The sequence below is a fragment of the Symphalangus syndactylus genome, chromosome 12, assembly GCF_028878055.3.
Source record: "Symphalangus syndactylus isolate Jambi chromosome 12, NHGRI_mSymSyn1-v2.1_pri, whole genome shotgun sequence".
NCBI classification, from domain to species: Eukaryota; Metazoa; Chordata; class Mammalia; order Primates; family Hylobatidae; genus Symphalangus; species Symphalangus syndactylus.
Window position 1 is genome coordinate 143,357,187 of NC_072441.2, and position 17,612 is coordinate 143,374,798.

Consider the following 17,612-nt stretch of genomic DNA (forward strand, 5'->3'; position numbering starts at 1 on the left):
CTCTGATGGAAAATAACTATTAGGTTGGTGCAAAAGTAAATGCGGTTTTTGCCATCACTTGCAATGGCAAAAACCACAATTACTTTTGCACCAACCTAATAACAAAGTGAGGCACTGGGGAGAAGAGGGAAGGCAACATTCCATGGTGGTCCAGGCCGACCTCTTTGAGGAGGTAAACTTGAGAAGGATGAGAGGAATTCCTTTTCTGTAAAATGGTGTTAATAAATTATGAGGATCACGTTTCTGGCACATAGTAGGCACTCAAAAAATATGTGTTGGATGAATTAATGGTATACTGTATGTAAAGTGCCTGGTATACAGTAGGTGCCCAATACGCAACCGTGCTCTTTACAGAGGGGCTGAGTTCCTGGAAATGTTGACTCTAAATTTTGAAATCTGAGCTTCATTCTCCTTTGATTTTCATTACAAAATTGAAGATGCGTTCCTTTGGGGAAAATTCCGAGGGCCTACACTGAATAAAATTATAGTTAAGAATGTAGAAAACCTTTTAAAATAGTGTATTTAAAGGAAAAGTGATCATTTCTGATGAAATATTAATAGTTCTGAAAATGTCACTCAGTGTTTGTGCTGCCTGGCATTTGGTTGGCTAACACCTAAGCTTAGAGCAGAACGCCAATGACCCTGCACTGCCCAGGCCCCAGGACTCTGGAAGGTTAGCCAGCTCACTCACTCTTCCTGTTCCCTCTCCCCCTCAGCAGGAGACCAGGCAATGGGGGCTAAATCAGAAAGGACTGCAAAAAAAAAAAAAAAAAAAAAAAAAAATCAAATACAGCAGGGATAGGGAACAAAGATAGAGCATGTTTTTAGAGTGCACAGACGAGATTTCTAGAAACTTCTGCAAAAGTCTTAAGTGATGTACTTAGAAATAGTATAAAGCTATGTCCATATGGTAGCCACTAGCCACACGGGGTTGTTTTAATTTTAACTTTATTTTTATATAAATCAAATGAAAAATTCAGCTCCTCATTTGCATTAGCCACATATTATGTGCTCAGCAGCCACATATGGCTAGTGGCTACCATATTGGACAGCACAGAGAACATTTCCTGTCATTAAATACATATTCTCGGGAACCAGAGTCCCTGGGTTCAGATTCTGAGTTCATGTTTTCTGGCAACGTAGGCTTAGGCAAGTTACTCTGTGCCTTGGTGTATTAGTTTAGTAGGGCTACCATAACCAAGTCCACAGACTGTGTGGCTTAAACAACAGAATTTTATTTCCTTGCCATTCTAGAGGTTAGAAGGCCAAGATCAAGATGTTGGCATGGTTAGTTTCATTCTGAGGTCTCTCTCCCTGGCTTGCACTTGGCTGTCTTCTCCCTATGTCCTCACATGGTCTTCCCCGTATATGTGTCTCTGTCCTAATCACTCCTTTAAAGGACACCAGTCACATTAGATTAGGACACACCCTAATGGCTTTTTTTTTTTTTTTTTAAATCTTAGCTACCTCTTTAAAGGACTCATCTCCAAATACAGTCACATTCTGTGGTATTTGGTTTAGGATTGCAGCATATAATTCAGCCCATAACACTTGATTTCCCAGTCTGTAAAATGGGATGATAATAAAGAATACTTGCTTTGTAGAATTACTATAGATGTTCTATTACTAACCAATTGCTTAACACATGGAAAGTCCCTCGAACAACAACTGGCAGATAAACGTGTTATACAGTCATTTGCTTGCTGATTACACCGAAATGCATGCCTTTGGAGTTTCTGAATAGCAGCTTTTGTGTTTTGTGTAGAGAGGGAGAATTTTGTTGTACTGGGGAAGTTGTTCTGTGATGGAGAAACGAATTCACGTAATCACTTACGCCTTTCCAGGCTTTGTTCATTTTTGAGCACCCATCATGGGTCAAAATTGTGAAAGACACAGGGATTAGAGGTGATGAAAAAGATGTCTCCCCTAGACAGAATCACCTAGTGAAGGAGGCGGGGCAAAGCATTCCATAAGTGCCTGGTGCAGAGCAGTGTGATATAAACTGACTTATACCAGTTTCCGTCCAACATGGAGTCATGTTCCTCCGACACATGTATCTATGCCCAGCACTGTCTGAGGTGCTGAAGATAGAGTAGTGAAGAAGACGAGTTTGGTCTCTGTCGTTTTTAGAGTTTGAAGTGGAGCATTTAATGGTCATGGACACCATTTAATCTGTAAATTATTTTTAGCTTGGAAAACTTCTTGAATTCCCCCTGACTACCTACATTACCCTGGGCAGGTTGGTTTAACCTCAATGTCTTCGTTTGCTCATCTATGAAACAGAGACAATAAAATACTGACCTCATAGACTTGTTTTACGATAATGAAATAATACATGTAAAGTGCTTATAATAGCTTGGCTAATGTATGGGTCCAATGAATGTTGGCTGTCGTTATTTAGAATTCTGGGATTCTTAACTTTTCCCTGTGGAACCAGGAAGGCCTAAGGAGGAGGCAATTCTCTTTACCTCCCATCCATTCAAAGCCTCTTCTCATTTGGCTTTCATCTCTGACACAAACATGGCTAGGCTGGAAAACTCAGAAACGTGGGAATGGCCTAGGCTCTTTTACAATCATCATATAGCCCCTAAGGCTGCTTACTTTTGTAGGTTAGGTTCCTCATCTAACATATTTTAAACACACCCACCTCTCACCATAAAAATAACTTTTTGGCTGTAGAGGAAAATTGAAAGGATTTTTGCCATTTTGCTTTTGAAAGTTTTTGGCCATGAGTAATTTATTTAATTTGTGATGGGCTGTGATTTCTCACCAATCTTAGTGCCTACTCGAGAAATCTTGTGCAGTGAGAAAACTCCAACCTACGAATTGTTACCAAATGCAATGAAATTTTTATGACTACTAAATCCAGCAGTTAATGAAGTTGACATAATGTTATACTCTGCATTTAATTAAATATTTACTGATTTCCATGTGGCAGTTTTCTTCTTTGTATTGTGGGACTAATCATAAAATGTTTAGGACTCAAACATTTTTATAGGTCCCTAAAACCCAGAGGGACCCCCATTCCCATGCGAATAATGCTCAATGGGTCAAACTGCCCAGAGGCAGGATCCATGCATAGGGGTATCCCAGGCAAATATATTGGGGAATTAACCATCAGAGCTAAAGGAAGAGGAGGTTGCAGCCATGTTTCATGGGAATGGGCCTTCCCCTCATGTTGTGTCAGCAACAGGACAGGGCTGCAGAGCAGCCAGCCGTTTCTAGGACTTTGAAAAGGAACCTTGAATATTCTGCAAGCAAAGCTGTGACTCTGTGGCTTCTCTCTCCTGGCAACACCGTCGGTGATCTCTGCTATTTCTTGGGGGTTTTCCCTTATTATTGCCTGGTTCCTTGCCCACGTGAGAGGAGGCAGTTAAGAGCTCGGGTGGTGGCAGCCGACACCCTTGAATTGGAATTCTTACTCTACTACTTGATAAAGGTGGCTTTGTATATGCTTAACTTCTCTGACATTTCTTCATTTGCAAAGTTGTAAAAACAATAGGTTTGGGATAGGGAGAAGGTTTAAATATGGAAATGCATGTGAACTTCTCAACATGGTGCCTGGCTTATGGTAAACTCTCAATAAAAAGAAATGTATAATTATGATTATCACTAGCTATTATTATTGACAGCCTAGCAATGAGATCTCCACTTAAAGTTAGGGAAAAGGAAGGTCCTAGATGACAGAAGTAAAGAATATGGTGGTGGCAGTAATGGTCCAGTGAGGTAGCAACAAAGTCAGAATTCAGCTGGCTTTCCTCCTGCTTTGGTCTTTCTGCCAGACCCCAGTAGTGGTAGGTATGCCAAGGATTCCTGGAGAGGCCCTTTATGGGAAACCCTTAAGCTAGAAGCTTTATATTCTGCCCTTCCTTCCATAGCTTCCATGCCAGGACATTGGTCACTAAAATGCATTCACTTAAGACTTCTTCTACCTTACTGCTGAGATGATTTGAGGCAGCTGTCAGATTAAAAAGTACAAACTACAGCATCAAAGAATAAAGGAAGAACTGACTCCATCTAAGGAAAACAGAAACAGTTGCTACTTTCCAGCACCTGAATTGGTCAGGCCGCATGGAGGTAATAAGGCAATAAAACTGGGTATCCTTATTTGTCAGCTAAAGCAAAAGTGGAAACACGTCGGGTGGCTGAGTTTTTATTTTCTGACAGCAGAAAATACACATCTTCATCTGCAGAGACAAAATGTTTCCAGGAAATAACCCCAAGCATGAATTTATCATGAGTCCTTGTATAAAGGACACTGAGTGACATAGTGGGCAATATATGCAATTCTGTTTTCATAAAAGACAGAGATGCTGTTAGGTTCATCAGTTTCTCACATCAGGGTTCTCTGAAGACAGCATGACATTAAATCATAACTCAGTGAAGGCATTTCTTTAAGGAACTCAAATAATGAAGTCTAGAAGAGATACCTTTGGGTCCATTCCACAAACATTACTGAGCACCTACTTAACCATCCATTCATCCATCCATCCATCCATCCATCCATCCGTTTATCCATTCATCCAGCAAAAATTCCCTGAATGTCCACCATGTACCAGCTTGTAAGAACTGTCACCTGCACTGAATTTTGAAGGGCAAATAGGAGAAGGCTAGTCACAGAAGGAGAAGGGAAACTTTCTAGGCAGAGAGAACAAAACACAGAAGGATCCAGGGGAAAGGGCAGAGAAAGCATGGCTTATTGCAAGAGTGCAAGGGTGTCAGAATGGCTTAGAGCTTGGGGATTCGGGAATAGGGAGATCTGAGGCTAGAGCGGCTGGCAGGGACAGATGATGGGAGCTCTTGTAGGGAGGGTCTAGCAGGGAGCTTGGATTTTACTCTGTAGGCCATAGGGGAAAGTCTGGGGAAGACGGAGGAGCTGTGAAATCAGGTGAGTGTTTTAAAAAGATAGCTGGTGGCAGAGAGGAAAATGCATTGAATAGGGCAAGAGCAGAGATGGGCACCTGTTACTCAGTTGTTGTAAGTAACCTGCAACAGCCATTGTGGACTCTGGTTAGAATCTGGGAGGTGTCTAGGAGGCAAAATCTGGAGGGCTCAGTGATGGCTTGATGTGGAGACTGGGCAAGATGGGAGTCCAGGATAAATAGGTTTCTGGCTCAGGATCTGGATGGATGTGGAAACTGTTCCCTGAATTGGGGAGCTGAACAGAGAGGCAGGCTGGGGTGGAGAACTAGAAGTGGATGAGCCCAGGTCTGAGCAGGCTGTGGTGGAAGGGGTGGGGTGGGGCTCCTAAGAGACATCTGAGGAGAGAGAATGCCAGATACAATATAGACCCTGGGACTTGGGAGAAAAGAGGTTTCCATCCTGGAGTTGCCCATCCACCAGCAGGGACAAATAAGAAAGCCAGCGATTATGGAGAGACCGTTGAGTCAGAAGAGAGGTCTATTTCCACCCCACGCCCTTCCTTGGTACCCTGTGAGTGCTGCAGATTTACACACTGTGTCCTCCCTCCCTGAGCTGGCCCGCTCTGTGCTTTCTTCCTAGAAAGTGCTTGTTCTCTCCTGCCCTTTCCGTAGGCTGAGCTAGGAGCCCTTCTTGTTTCCATCACATGCTGTATCTCTTCTGGAGTAATCAATCATGCTTTGCTGTTTAACTCTCTTCTCAATAAACTCTCAACCCCCTGAGGACAGGGGCCATGGGAATGTCTTATTCTTCTTTATATTTGTTTCCTCAGCACTAGCACAGACTCTGACATGCAGCTCAGTGTGGCATGAACAAATGAATGAAAGGGTAAGTGAAGAGTAAGTGAATGACTACACAGGATACTATGCAAAAAACGAGGAAGCCTGTATAAAAGTATTGCTAACTGCTCTAACAAACACCAATATTTCAATGGCTTAACTCCCTGTTTTGTCACTGGCATGAGCTCTTTTTCCTTATACACAAACGAAGAATCTTCTCCAAGAATGTCAGAATTGGGTGACCGCAGCATGTGGTAGCGCTAGAGGAATGCCTAGGCTGTGGGCCCCTTCTCACTTCTCCCTCCTGGTTTCAGAAGCCCACAGCCTCACCTTGGTGTGGTCTGGGCTTTTTCCTCATGAAGCCCCTCTGTTGCCATTCTTTGGGCAGCAGATCACTGCCACCGCTATGGTGACAGCCTCGCCCTTGGGAGATTCTCACTTTGGCCTGATCATGCTCATGATTTGAAAATCCTGCCCCATTTGGGATCCTAAGCTTTTCCTCTGAGCCCATCTTTGTCCTGTAGCCTTTCTCTGCAGCCCTGCCTGCCCCTTGGCCTCTATTTCTGCCCTCGCATTGCTAGAATCTCCCATTTGCTCACTCTCTCTCTCTCTCTCTTTTGGCTTCAGAAGGCTTTTTGATCTTTTCCTGGGTCAGAATGAACATTTCGGGGCATCAAGTCTACAGCTCCTCCTTGAATGAGGCAGAGTTCTCCAGAGCATCAGGCCTTGTATTCTTTCTAAATCAAACTCTGATTTTTATCTGGATATTAGGCTTATCTTGGCTAGTCACTAGACTGCACTGGGCTTTTTTGCAATGTGATATTGTAAAGACACCTCAACCCACGGCTGCCTGTTGCTCATAGGGAGAATGGGAGGGGCAGGCAGGGAGCCAGCACTGGGGGCTGGGCTGAGACCCACACTCTCCTAGGCTAGATGGGGGTAGGCTGTTATGTCTTTGACTCCTGCATGTCCATTGCCCTGCAGATGTTGGGTCCCCATCTCTGCCTTTGCCCCCACGTTTCCTGGCTCAGACTATTGCAGTGGTCTTCTAAGTGGTACCTTTTCCTTTCTTACCCTTTCCTCACAGAGAAGTTAGACTATATGTTAGGCCACATCACTTGGCGTCTCTTTCCCAGAAATGAAAACCTCCCTTTTGTATTCAGAGCTGTCTACTTTTCACTAAAGGAGTCATGCTGTACACAGAAAATATATGTAAACAGATATCTCTTTACATGTATTTTCTGACTGTCAAGCATCTCTCTCCTCCCTCTATCTGAAAAGTCATCTCCTCCTGTTATAGAATGAATTGTGTGCCCCCCACCCAAATTCACAGGTTGAAGTCCAAACCCCCAGTACTTCAGGATGTGACCTTATTCGGAGGCAGAGTCTTTAAAAAGTCAATTAAGTTAAAATGAGGTCATTGGGTTGGGCCTTAATCCAATATGACTGGTGTCCTCATTAGAAGAAGTTTGGACACAGATATGTACCGTGGGAACACACGTGAGGACACAGGGAGAAGAAGGCAGCCATCTACGAGCCAGAGAGAGAAGCCTCAGAGGGAACCAACTGTGTCAACATCTTGATCTTGGACTTCCAGCCTCCAGAATTGTGAGGCAATACATTCTGTTGTTCAAGCCACAGGGTCTATGGTACTTTGTGTGGCAGCAGCCCTAGCAAATTAATACACCTTCTGTTTCTCACTGGCTAAGAATAAAATGCAAACTCCTCGCCATCCCCAGTAGACCCTATGTGATCTGCCCCACTCTGCATCTCTCATTGCTTGCCTCGATCCAGCCCCATCCTCCTCTTCCCGGCCCCCTTTCCTTTTTACAGCCTTGCCTGTGCTCATTACAGCAAAAGCTCTTTCCCCAACGTTGCGTGGCTGCCTTGCTTAATTCTATTGTTACGTTAATTAATTAATTAATTTATACACAGAGTCTGGCTCTGTCACCCAGGCTGGAGTGCAGTGGTGGGATCACGGCTCACTGCAGCCTTGAACAGCTGGGCTCAAATGATCCTCTGGCTTCAGCCTCCTGAGCATCTTGCTTAATTTTAGATCCCATCTTCCACCGTTGCCATCTCAGAGAGGCCTTCTCAGACCATCTCCTTAAAGCACGTCCCCATATTGTTTCTTCTAGCACCATAAACTTTCCTTTTGTAGCATCCTTAATTAGTAACTTTATGTGTATTTGTATACATATTTTCTGCCTTCATCAAGTCAGGGACCGTTCACTAGGTGTATATTCATTGTCTAGCACAGCACCCAGACACATAATGATGCTCAATAAATATTTGTTGAGTAAATGAATCTTCACCTTTTTAAGGTCTTTATCCATGTCTCAGGTTCCAGCCCAAATCCTACTTTCCTTCTTAAATTAGCCTCCCGATCCCCCAAGTCCAAGAAAAGCTCACTGTCTTGACAGGCCTCTCGGTAGTATGCCGGTTCTTCAGTCATGGTGATTATGGCTGTCTGACGGTATCAGTTACGTGTGGGTTTCCACCTCTGGCCTGCATCCTCCCAAAGCAGGACCACACACTGTGCATCTCTGCAGGGCCCACAGCACAGCCTCGCTCAGGGTCCCCGAGCACAGGAGGCGCTCAGTAAATGCATGTGGACCCAAATAGATCAGAGAGCAGGAATGGCGGAGGATGTGAGTAACTGGGCCTTTTGCAGGGATAAAATAGGTGCCCCGCCCTCCACAGCCCCCAGGGAGAAGGATGACAAACACTCCTTTTGCCCGGGAAGGTTCTGGGGGTAAATCTCATCTGCCCGTTGCAGCCACAGAGCAAAGTTCTGGAGCTGAGAAGAGGGTAAGAGAAAGCCCGTTGGCCTGCAGCCCTAGAATTACAGAGCAGCGCAGACTCTCTTCTGCCCAGCTGTGGGCTGCACAGGAGGCCTGGGCATCTCTGCCAGTTCCTTTCTCTGGAGGAGAACCCCGCCTCCAAGAGAGGGGAAAAGTCCGAGCTTAGAAGCCAGGAGCGCACCCCCAGGCAACCCCAGCTAGCAGCCCCCAAGGCCACCACCACCACTCACTCCCGGCGTAGTCAGTCCCTTCCTCCTCTCCATGGCTGGTGGGAAGGCTGAGCCCTCTCTTTCGGAGGCTGAGTCTGGACAATGCGAAGGGAGAAGCCCCCTCCCCGCCGCCCCAGGGACATAAAGCAGGCCTTTCACTGAGGAGTTCTGGCTGCTTCGGTTGGTTCTTGGCACCCAGCAAGGCGGCGTCGGGAGGGGCGGGCAGGCAAGCGTGTTGGGGGTGGGGACCAGGCCCGCGATTCTGAGGAGGTTCGCCTGCCCAGGGCCACCGGGCTGGCTCCCCAGCTGCGGGATGAGCTCATTCAGGGAAACCGGAACAACTTGGGTTGGGGGGAGGGAGGAAGAGCGGCATCTAGGAGGCTGCGAAAGCGTGGCTCTGGGGAGGAAGTTTTTCATGGGGAGTAGGCACAAGCCTCCACTCCTCCAGCCCTGCCCCCGCCCCCCAATTCATATCGTCAACTCCACAGCCCCTCTTCACACCCTTCCTTGGATGGAAATTCCTGGCCACGCTGACAGCCGGCCAGCCTGGGTCGCCAACCACCCCCAGCCTGGCTCGCCATCCCAATAGTCCCTCTGCACACCCTTCCTCGGAAATTCTCAGGCCCCACCGCCCGCCGGCCACTGCCCCCTTGGCCACACAGATGCCAACGCTCCGTTTTGGCCAAACTGGGCTGCCCTAAGCCCGGAGCACAGCTTCTCTGGGGGGCGTCGGCAAAGGGGGTGGGGGCGCCCATCGCAGGTGCCTTTCCACTGCACGCGCCAGCAGGAGCCTCCTCTCTGGACCTTGCCCCTCCCAGTTTCCTCCAGCCTCCCCCCCATGAAGCGTCTCTTCCCTCTCGGCGAGAGTTTGGCGTAGACAGCGAAGGAGCCATCGTGACTGGCGGAGAAGCCTGGAGTAGACGAGACAGAGACGGCGACCGAGTCGGGTGGGGGATGGGGTGGGGACCGACGCTAAGCCCTTGGGGCTTGGAGGCAGCCGCTACTGGGGAGAGGTGGGGAGCGGCTCACGCCCTTGGGAAGAACTCTCTTGGTTTGGGGCCTTGGCTGGGAGGAGGAGGGGGAGAGGAAGAAGTAGGATCCGATTATTTAAATTTGGGGATAAATTGTACTAGTAACTCTTGCACCGTCCTTCCACCAACCTCACTCCCCACCCCCAACTCCCGTGCACACAGGGACCGCCTCTGCCATCCTGAGATTTTTGTCTTAGGGTAGGAGTGGGACTGCACTGGGTCAAATGAACGGGTTCCCCCCACCACACACACACATAACCCCCCTCCACCGCCCTCCAATTCTTAACCCTGCCTCTGTCTACGCACACACACCCCTCTCCTGGGATGGGGTAGGAGGCTATTGTGAATGAGGCTCATAAGCATCGCCCCCGGCCTCAGATGGCAAGTTCAAAGCCACCACCCAAGATTAGCTGGTAAGAGCCAAGACTTGGGGAACCGCGTCCTTCTTTGGTTACCTTTTCCCAGACAGGATTCCAATTTCCAAACGTGGAAGAGGCGTGCGTGTATGTGCCTGTGTGTGTGAGTGCGTGTGTCTCTGTCATCGTGTGTGTGTGTGGAGAGGGGGGTGTATTAATGGGTGATATTATAAATGAAAACGGGAGGACTGAACTTAAAAGAAACTGGTCAATTGCAAAACAAACACGGATAAACAACCCTTTAGATGTAATTTGTGGTTTATCTGGAGGTGGAGGTGGCGCTGAAGAGGAACCCCCGTCCCCCAATATTTTTTCCTTAGCTGCGCCTCCACCCCCAGCATTTGGAGCGGCGGAGAAGCGGCTTCGGAGTGATTAATCCGGGGATAATTCACCCCCCCCGCCCCCCGGCGCGAACCCCGCGAAGCGGGATTGGAGCGAGTCATTTCCGAGAGCGCAGCGCGCCTCTCCCCGGCCGGGCGGACACTTGGTTCATTCCAGCCGCAGAAGCTCAGGGCTCCCGCGTACCGGGATTTTTTCCGAGCAGAAAAAAGCTCCAGAGCTCTCCTGACCTCCTTTCTCCTCAGCGGCGAGCGGAGCCTCTCCCTCGGCGCTGCCGGCCGCGCCATGCCGCGCTCGCGGGGACGGGAGCTGGGGCGCTGCGGCTGCCCCGCGGGGAGGGCTCGCGGCGAAGCCGGGATTTCGGCGCTCGTGCCGGGCGCCTGGAGCCGCTGGGGCCGCCCGCCGCCGCCAACGCCGCCGCCTCTGCTGCTGCTGCTGGGCTGGGGGCTGCTCAGCGTCTCGGCCGCCGCGGGTGAGTCCAGCCGCGCCGAGGAGCCAGCGGCCGCCGCGCGCCCCACCCGAGCCCCGAGCCCACCCATCCTCGACCCGGTCCCAGTCCCTCCCCCCGCCTCTATCCCTGCCTGAATCTCCCACCCTCCCAATTGCCTACTCTCATTCTCATCCCTGCCTCCGTCTCCCACCCCACCCTCAGCCACGTCCTCACCTCCACCCTCACCCTCATTGCTGCCCCAACCCCAGCCGCAACTTGGCCGGATGCGGCCGGTGTGGGGGCCTGGGAGACAGACATCCCCGCCCGGGGTTGCGGGGCACCTGGTCTGTGGCTTCAGTTTCTCCAGCCTCCCAGCCCCCAAGGTGCTAGGCTTTTTCCCGATAAACTTTCCCGGAGCCCTACTCCCCCGGCTCCGGATTCTGCCAGGCACGCTGGTCCTGGGGGCTGGAGAGGAACCGCGCGCCCCCTCCCCATTTCCGCGTCTGCAAGGTCTGCCCTTCCCTGCCCCCGCCCATTTTCTCCCATTGAAACCGGTGCCCCCTCTAGAGCCGCCTGGAGACTGCGGCCGCCATCCCCCTCCCCAAATGCTACCCCTCCCTCGGCGCTCGGAGCTAGGAGGGGGTTCAGGTGGACGCGTGCCCACGGTGGGGGGTCCCGCGCATTCCTTGCAGGAGGGCGCAGGTGGGGGCTGGAGGGTGTTGAGGGACGGGAAGGAGGGGGTGGGGGTTGTAGGCCGGGGCGGAGGAGGGAGTGTCGCCGCCAGGCTTCGCGCTGCCACATTCCCCTCGGTTCTCACTCCGCGCCAAAGTGCCCTTTCCCGCGCCCTGCTGCAGCCGAGCGCCTCGGCTGCGGCAGCGGCAGCGGCGGCGCGGGCGGCGGGACCAGCTCCCGACGACCGAGTCCGGGAGGGGGCAGACCTAGCGGGTGCGGAGAGTCCCGGAACTTCGCGGGTGTCTGGCTGCAGCTTGCAGCGCGCGGGGGAGGTACGCGAACCTTCGAGGGAACCTGGTCCCCTGTGGAGGGGGGACTGGTCCCCTCCCACTTTACCCACAGCACCCCTCCGAAGCTCAGTTCTAGCCACAACCTAGAAAGTTCCGTGTGCCCTGGTGGAGACGGGTCCAAACCGGGATGCCTGGAACCGCATTTTCATTTAGCCCCCGAGGCTGACACCCACCGGGGGAGAAACCGAAACACCTGCTGCCCAGGCCTAGACCTAGGGCACCTTCGACCTGGAGCCGTGTTTTCTTTTTTTGTTTTTGTTTTTGTTTTGTTTTGTTTTGAAACCACCGATTGAACCTCTGAAGGCTTGGCCTGGACCACCCCAGTTCCCCTTCTTGGGAAAGTGCACCTCTCCTCTGGCAGGTCAGTGAGTGGCGAGCTCTCTGGCCCACTCTGGCCTTGAGCATCTTGTGAGTCTGTCCTCGCAGACCGTGTCGCCCACCGCTTAACCGCGGTATGCTGGGGTTCTTGGTCAGGGAGGGCGCCGCGAGCCAGCTCTGGCTCTCTCATTCCTAGCTGACGGGACTTTCTTAGGTTCTGCCAAGAGTCATAGCCACCGACACCCAGAGAGGGGCGCCCGCGGTGCGCGCGCCTGGGAGCTCTGGCCTCTCGCACACCCACACCCACTAGGAGGCTGTCCATACCGACGCCGCTGGTCACCCAGACTTGCCACATGGGCGGTGGGGGAATCGCTGCTACCTCCCGCCAGGGAGGCCTGGCGGACGTTTGTCGAGGCGAGGCCGGTCTCTGGCTTAGCTGATTGGAGAATGTCTCGGCATCGGACTGAATTGTTTTTCTGGCTAGATTTGTCCCTGCCCCTTGGGCATATCCTGCCCCTAGGGGAGAGAAAAAGGCCGACTCACCGGCGCTTGCACCGCTCAGCGGTGCTGGAATCCTGCCCTATAGAGATCCATTTGCTCGCAGCTCCTTGCTCAGTAGAGAAGTTGGGGGGAGGGAGCCTTGTGTTCATGGCTTCGGGTAGTTCCTCTCCAGCAGGCCCTGCTCTGGCTCGCAAGCTTCCAGTACATTTCTTTTCTTTTCTTCTCTTTCTTTTTTAATTTTTCTTTTTTTTAAGACGGAGTTTTGCTCTTGTCGCCTAGGCTGGAGTGCAATGGCACGGTCTCGGCTCACTGCAACTTTCGCCTCCTGGGTTCAAGCGATTCTCCTGCCTCAGTCTCCCGAGTAGCTGGGATTACAGGCGACCGTCACCACGCCCGGTTAATTTTTGTATTTTTAGGAGAGACGGGGTTTCACCATGTTGGCCAGGCTGGTCTCAAACTCCTGATCTCAGGTGATCCGCCTGCCTCTGCCTCCCAAAGTGCTGGGATTACAGATGGGAGCCACCGCGCCCAGCCCAGTACATTTCTTTTTAAGCCTTTCCCGCATTTAGATGGGCTGCTTGGCCTTGCAGGCAGCAGAGATTTGGAAATGGACTTGCTGACAGAAGATCGGCAGGATTTGGTACATTAGAAGGGGAAACACATTCATTTTGTGTTCAGTTCACACTGTTGAATTTAAAAGACGCTCAGGACTGAACCGTCTCCCTTCCTCGGCTCAGTGATCACTGGAGAAATGAATAAAATGATTTGAAAAAGGGGAGTCTCCTCACCCACCCATACCTTCTCCCTTCAACCCCTTTAGTCCCTGTCCTGCCTTGCACTCCCCCTCCCTCTCCCCACCCCAGCCTCCCTGGAGACTTCCCACCAATTATCTGCTCTCCCTACTCTCCCTATCAATCATCCTCCTTTTTTTTTTTTTTTTTTTTTTTTTTTGAGAGGGAGTTTCACTCTTTTGTTGTCCAGGCTGGAGTGCAATGGCACAATCTCGGCTCGCTGCAACCTCTGCCTCCTGGGTTCAAGTGATTCTCCTGCCTCAGCCTCCTGAGTAGCTGTGATTACAGGTGCATGCCACCATGCCCAGCTAATTTTGTATTTTTAGTAGAGAAGGGGGTTTCTCCTTGTTGGTCAAGCTGGTCTTGAACTCCTGACCTCATGATCTGCCCACCTTGGCCTCCCAAAGTGCTGGGATTACAGGCGTGATCCACCTCACCTGGCCACCCTCCCTTCTTAAAACACGTTTCCCTTTGACCTGTAAACAGGCTCATCTTGAACACAAAACAAGCCAAGAAGCCTTCTTGGCCCTATTGACCTATCTAAGCCACTGTCCCATCTCTCTTTGTCTTTTACAGTCACTTCTCTTCAAAGGGGTCTTCATGTCAGTTTTCTCTACTACCAGTCACTCCTTGCTTCAGCCTCTGTCTCCAGATGCCACTGGAACATTCTAGAAGAGAGAACCAATGACCACCTCAATTGCCAAATACATTGTACTTTGTCTGTATTTTCCTTTATCTCTCTGTGGCTGCGTCCACTTTGGATGAATTTCTCTTCCTTGGGCTTCTGGGACACTATATTTTACTGATTTTTCTCCTATCTCTTGCATGTTCCTTCTCAGTCTCTAACACTAACACTTATTCCCCTCCCTGAAGTATGGTGTCCTGCAGCATTTAATTCTTTGTACTTTTTCCCGTTCCTTTTCACCACTCCCTGGGTGAGTTCATCCTTGCCCAACCCTTCCACTACCACACTCTGAAGCTTCCAGACAGATCTCTTCTGCCAAGACGTCTCTCCTGAAATTCATCTATTGGCTTCCTGGTCCATGGGAACTCTGGGTCTAAGTAACCCATATATCTAGCTGATTCTTGGACATCTTCACTTAGATATTTCCCTTCCAAATCAATCTTATTAGCTTCTTTCTTAAGCCTCCAGTAGTTCCTATGTGAGCTGGTGGTTCCTGTAGCCTCCCGGTTATGGAGCCCAGAAACCTTTGGATTGTCCTCAGCTCCTTCGTTATCATGTGGTCATCAAATTCTGTCAGTTTCATCTCCTCAATTATTCTCAAACCTAGCTACTTTCCTTGAGGAGCTCTGAGCGTTGAAAAAGCTATCATGCCTTCCACTCCCTTACTAACTAATTTTTAAAAAGCAATATTAAACTATAAGTAGATAGTTTAAGTAGATGGAATTCTGACAAAGTTCTGATTTTTCCCATGCCAATCACATCATGGCTTTAAAAAAATCAAATGCCAAATTAAAAAAATTTCCCCTGCTTTGTATGTTGTCTGAGTGCTTGCTTTTAGTCAGGCTCTTGTAGACTAGAGCGCTGAATGTACTCAATGTTCTATTATAGTACAAACTGAATTGTATTAAAAAGCACTTATTTGTCTGCCTTATATATTAAAATGTGAGCTTACTGAAGGCAGGGACGGTGCTTTATTTCTCTTGGTATCCCTGTATCCAGCTCAGGTTCTGGCATAGAATTGGTGCTTGATGTATGGCTGTTTGATCAGATGATTTTTACAGTTTTCTTTTTCTTGGAGAGTTTTCCAGGGACCGATAAGACTAAATCAGGGGTCAAGGAAGCCAGCTGGTTTGCAGAGGTAATAAGATGACAAAGACATCTGGTCCCCTGTTCCTTTTCCCCACAACTAAGTATCACCGTTTGGTTATAGCTCCCAAGGTTCTAGAACCAATGCAACAATAAGCCCTTGGCGTACCACTCTCCTCCAACCCTGAGCCAAGGGAAGGCATTTCACTACTCAGTCACCAGTGTGTGTATGAATTTGAATTTCCATTTGCAATCAAGCTGAGGGTTTATGGTTTTTAAAAAATGAGCTGACTGCAGCGGAGAGTGCCCACCATATCTCGGGCTGGTGAGTGTGTGGCTTTGTTGAAGGTGAGGTTAGAATCATGCACCAGGGACTGGAGGACCAAATTGCAGGATCTTGGACACTGCCTGGTTTGGGTTTCTCTGGCAGAGCCCAGCAGGCAGCTTCAGCAGCACCCCCTTCACCCTCACGCATGTGCCTGACCTGCCTGTTTCACCCTCATCATCACGCCAGCAGGATTAAGGGAACCTGATTGCTCTGCAGAGCCTTGCTGGAGACCCAGCCGATCTTCAGGCCTCTCTAGGGCTCAGGCTCCCTGCTGTAAAAAGGACAAGTAATTCCTGAGTTTTTGGAAGGATTAGAAACCAGAGATGCAACCAGTCCAGTGCCATACCTCATCGAATGTGCCTATTAAATAGAAGCTGGGGCCAAAGGAATCAGCCAGGAAGTCTGTGTGCCCTCACCATGTCCTCCCCCACCTACTACGCTCAGAGAGCTGTTCTGGGCACCCAGGGGAGTTATAATAACAGCTCATGTTCACTGAGTACTCACCGGCACTGTCTTAAGCACTTGCATGTATTAACTCTATCCTCTCAGCAACCCAGTGAAGCCTGCAGTATTATTATTCCCATTTCACAGATGAAGAAACAGGTTCAGAGAGGACACATAGCTTATCCATGCACTAAGTAAATAGCCGAGCCACAGTCTGGATGCAGGCCTGGATGACACCAAATCTTTTACTCATAACCCTATTGCTATTCAACTTCTTGGGGACTCAGCTGGTACCATGTCCCTGGAAGTGTCTGCCCAGGCTGCCTTCTTTGGCCTTGCTCTTCCCACTGGGCTGTCCTCATCAGTTATGCTGTGCTACTTTTGAGGCCTGAATCCCACACTTTTAATCCTCAAGTAGCTGTTGTCCATTCCTTTCCACCACAAGCTCCTGGCGGGGAGGCTGGAAAGTCATTCTTGGTTTCTAACCCCAAACACCCGTCTAGATGGAACTCTGCTGTGGGTTCCTACAACTCCTCACATTTCCTTTGTTGTCAGACTCATCAGGACATATTGGAATTTTGGCTTAGTGAGGTGGTATCTGTCTCATTTCCCTAAAGGGCTGTGAACTGAGGCCGGGCAGTGTAGAGCACATCGTGGACACTCAATAAGTGTGCTGATGAGACAGTCAGCGCTGATGAGACTATCAGAGGCAGGTTGTTTGGAGCCCAGGGCTCCCTTTCCCTTAGACCACCCTCTTGGGCATTCCCAGGGCAGCTGGGGGCTGGGAAGACTGGAAACGGGTTAAGGGGCGTCTTCAAGTAGGAGGCAGCCCCAGGCCCATCTGCACAATAATAATAGCTCTCCTTTACCGAGTGCTGGTTAAATGCTTTATAGACATTACCATTTAATTATCACTGTAATATTGCATTTGAAGATAGTGAGGCTCAGAAAGTAAGCAGCTGGGCCAAGGCTGTAGAGCAGGTAGGTAAAGAAGGCAGGATGAAACCTCAAGTCTACCTGACCCTAGGGCCCATCTTTTTGGAAAGCCCTTGTTACAGTGCTGGGCCTATTGTTAGCATTCAATACATGTTAGATACTATTACTGTTACTACAACTACAGTCTACTTGGTTTCTGCACCAGCCTCTTAGAAATATAAGAGAAACAATTCACACACTCTGACACTCTCTGGCGCCACTATATGCAGTGAGGGGAGTCTTTTCTCTGCTCCTCTGGCTGAAAGCACACACCTTAGAACCTGGTCCCCTCACCCAACCCATCAACCCAGCTCAGTGCTCTTCATCCAGGAGGGTAGGGAGGGAGAACCCTCTATCTTGAGAATGCACTGCATTGCCCTCCCTGGATTTCTCTCCTTGGGTGGCATATGGCCTCACACCCCTCCTCTCCGTCTGCTGCAGTGTCGTGAGAGCTTCCCCAACAACAGCGGAACATCGGGGTGAACCTGCAAATGGAGGATTATTTCAGAGTCTTTATCCTTACAAAGACTCTGT

General features: G+C 49.8%; 1 protein-coding gene across 6 annotated transcripts in view; it reads left to right on the forward strand.

Moving 5' to 3' along the window:
- The first annotated feature begins 10,636 nt into the window (after positions 1-10,636).
- Positions 10,637-17,612, forward strand: part of CSMD2 (CUB and Sushi multiple domains 2) — a 645,703-nt gene continuing 638,727 nt past the window's right edge. For 5 of the 6 annotated variants that reach the window (XM_055254886.2, XM_055254887.2, XM_055254889.2 and 2 more), the window contains exon 1: positions 10,637-10,970. In XM_055254886.2, the coding sequence (XP_055110861.1) occupies positions 10,784-10,970 (187 nt within the window). In that variant the 5' untranslated portion in view covers positions 10,637-10,783. Of the gene's footprint in view, positions 10,971-12,167; positions 12,312-17,612 lie in introns of those variants that run through there. The other variant, XM_055254890.2, reaches the window with a different exon arrangement.